At 34.7% G+C, this 2,535-nt stretch overlaps 1 protein-coding gene across 1 annotated transcript; it reads right to left on the reverse strand.

Moving 5' to 3' along the window:
• Positions 1-1,478, reverse strand: LOC137825394 (uncharacterized). Its single transcript, XM_068631067.1, has 4 exons — positions 1,344-1,478; positions 708-1,257; positions 131-525; positions 1-6 (listed from the first exon to the last, which is right to left on the reverse strand). The coding sequence occupies exons 1-4, from the start codon at positions 1,476-1,478 to the stop codon at positions 1-3; spliced, it is 1,086 nt and encodes a 361-aa protein (XP_068487168.1).
• Positions 1,479-2,535: the final 1,057 nt, after the last annotated feature.

Raw genomic sequence — 2,535 nt, forward strand, 5'->3', positions numbered from 1 at the left:
TCAACCCTGTATAAGTATAAAACATAAAACAATTAGACGTTATACATGTTCTAAACAAAGTAAAGGCATTGATATACCTGTTTGATGTTGTATTTCCCAAATGCATTAATGAATTTGTCCAACACTTTACAAATTTTTCTTTGTGCGGAATAATCCATGTGTTCTTCACATATTCAACAAGTAATGGCCACGGTGAACAAATAGTTTCAAAACTTTTAACAAACTCATCAAATTTAGCAATATATGTACAGTCAATGATAGTCCTCCATGAATCCATCACAACTTCCCAAGCCTCGGCAGAATCAACCAACATTTTACACTTTGCTTTAACATTCTTATTGATATGAAACCGACAAAGAAGGTTTCTTGCTTTAGGAAACACAATATTGATGACATTCATCAAAGTAAGATCTTTATCACAAACAATTACTTCAGGCCCCACATGTGATGTCAAAAGTGACCCTCTAAACTTTTGTAGTGCCCATATGAAGTTCTTTTCCTTCTCGCTAGATAAGAATGCAAAACCTGCAGAAAAGGACAAACCTGTACAAGTCACACCAACAATCTGAAGCAAAGGCAGTCGATATTTGTTTGTTTTGTAAGTCGTATCCATTAAGAATACAATGTTAAATGCATTCAAAAGTTTCACAGCATCAGGATGAGTCCAAAAATATCACTAACAATATTGGAAGACTCATGACACGTACTCCAGTGAAGATAGTTGTCACGGTCTAACAACATCATTAACTGTTGTAATTCAGTTCGTGGTCCTCTAACTGATCTCTTGTATGAGTATCTTGCATTGTATACTTGCTTTATTGTTGTCATATTATCCTCATTATTCTCCTTCAAAGTACGTAGTATGCTACTCGGTTTAACCATGCTTTTAGTTATATCAACAAGCATGGAATGTTCATTCTCTTTTAATTTGCCCGCATATGGATGACCAACTAATGTATCATACAAATCATGATTATGAGTACCACATATTACCTTAAGTACCCAACCTTGACCTTTTCCAATAGGTTTACCTCGCAATTTAAAGGGACATTGACATTTTCGAGTACAAGTTACAATAACCTCCAAACCATCCTTATACTTTCTGTAACTACCCCCCATTTCACAGCCTAACAAGACATATATTTTTCTCCATTGCTTTCCATTTGCTATGTCAGACCTAATAATAACAATAACAAAACCAAGTCTATAAGCAACCCTACGGACCCATTCAAGTAAGTCTTCTCGCGAAGGAAAAACCTACACAAAGTTATTCAAACAATATTACAAAATCACTTCTTCAAATTATAAAGCAATAAACATAAATAGAATGAAATTTTATTCACCTCATCTGTTGTAAATTGAGTACCATAGTCCTCTTCAACTAATTCATGTTGATGCACAATATTCATTAATTCTTCCATATATATCATTTCTACTTCATCCGATCTTTTTGTAATCAATCCAACCTCCATGTCCATACTTACACCTTCGTTCACAAAACATAAATTTCTATTTTATTCTAATTTTCATAAATTCACACAAGTATGCAAAATAAAAACAACATTCAATTACCCTTTTGGATTGTGTAATCCATAAGTCAAATAGTACCTTCCAGATTAGATAATCCGTAATGCATTTCACAACTTCAAAGTGACTTCCGGATTGTTTAATCCATAAGTCAAATTAAAACAACAAATTGTATTCTGGATTACATAATCCATAATTCATATTTGAAGTTCTAAAATGACTTCCAGATCATGTAATCCATAATTCATTTTGTACCGGATTACACAATTCGGAAAAGTGAGTATGTTTGTTCCGGATCCGGTTTACCTCCGGTTTAACTAATCCAGATCACTTTAATGTTGTCTTACAAATTGTAAAAATATTCCGGATTATAGGGGTGGATAACATGAAGTTCATTGCTTAAATTGTTACGGATTATACAATCCGGTGATCTAGCGGATTAACCCAATTCGGAAAAATAAGTGTTTAAAGCACCGAAGACTTACCTTACAATGACGAACTGAGAGTACGAGCCGTGAAGACCACTCACCACTGCACAATGCTGGCACCACAACCACGGTTACCACTGGCACTACCACCACAAGCACCACTATCACCACGACTACGGCAAGCAGCAAGCACCAAGGACCAAGGACCAAACACCTTCGTTTTCACTATGCGAAGAAAGGTAAAACAAATTTTCTATTTTTATCTTTTTTTACTGAAAGACAATTTTGGAATTTTAAAAGTGTATGGAGGTGGCTGAAGAAGGGATGGAGGTGCAGGAAGAAACACTCTTTGATGGAAAGATTGAATAATAATAATGGGCCAGATCCATTCTGAAAATTTGTTTATGAGCTTATGCATGCTGCACCTAACAAATTTAGGGTGTTTTTTTCACCATACATTATTGTGAAATAACAAAATTAACCTGGGACACCATATATTCATTGGATGTGTAAAAGACAAAATTGTTTGTCATACCCTTTCTCACCATCATTCCCTTATTGTTGTCACTCCCTTATTTAT

Source organism: Phaseolus vulgaris, chromosome 8 (genome assembly GCF_000499845.2).
Source record: "Phaseolus vulgaris cultivar G19833 chromosome 8, P. vulgaris v2.0, whole genome shotgun sequence".
NCBI classification, from domain to species: domain Eukaryota; kingdom Viridiplantae; phylum Streptophyta; class Magnoliopsida; order Fabales; family Fabaceae; genus Phaseolus; species Phaseolus vulgaris.

What these genes read in the sequence shown, in the direction of transcription:
- LOC137825394 (XM_068631067.1), bottom strand. Translation starts at nt 1,478, where the DNA reads ATGGACATGGAGGTTGGATTGATTACAAAAAGATCGGATGAAGTAGAA. An exon ending in CTCAATTTACAACAGATGAG is followed by an intron (nt 1,258 to 1,343) that starts GTGAATAAAATT and finishes AACTTTGTGTAG; the next exon opens with GTTTTTCCTTCGCGAGAAGA. An exon ending in TGACAACTATCTTCACTGGA is followed by an intron (nt 526 to 707) that starts GTACGTGTCATG and finishes CCTTTTCTGCAG; the next exon opens with GTTTTGCATTCTTATCTAGC.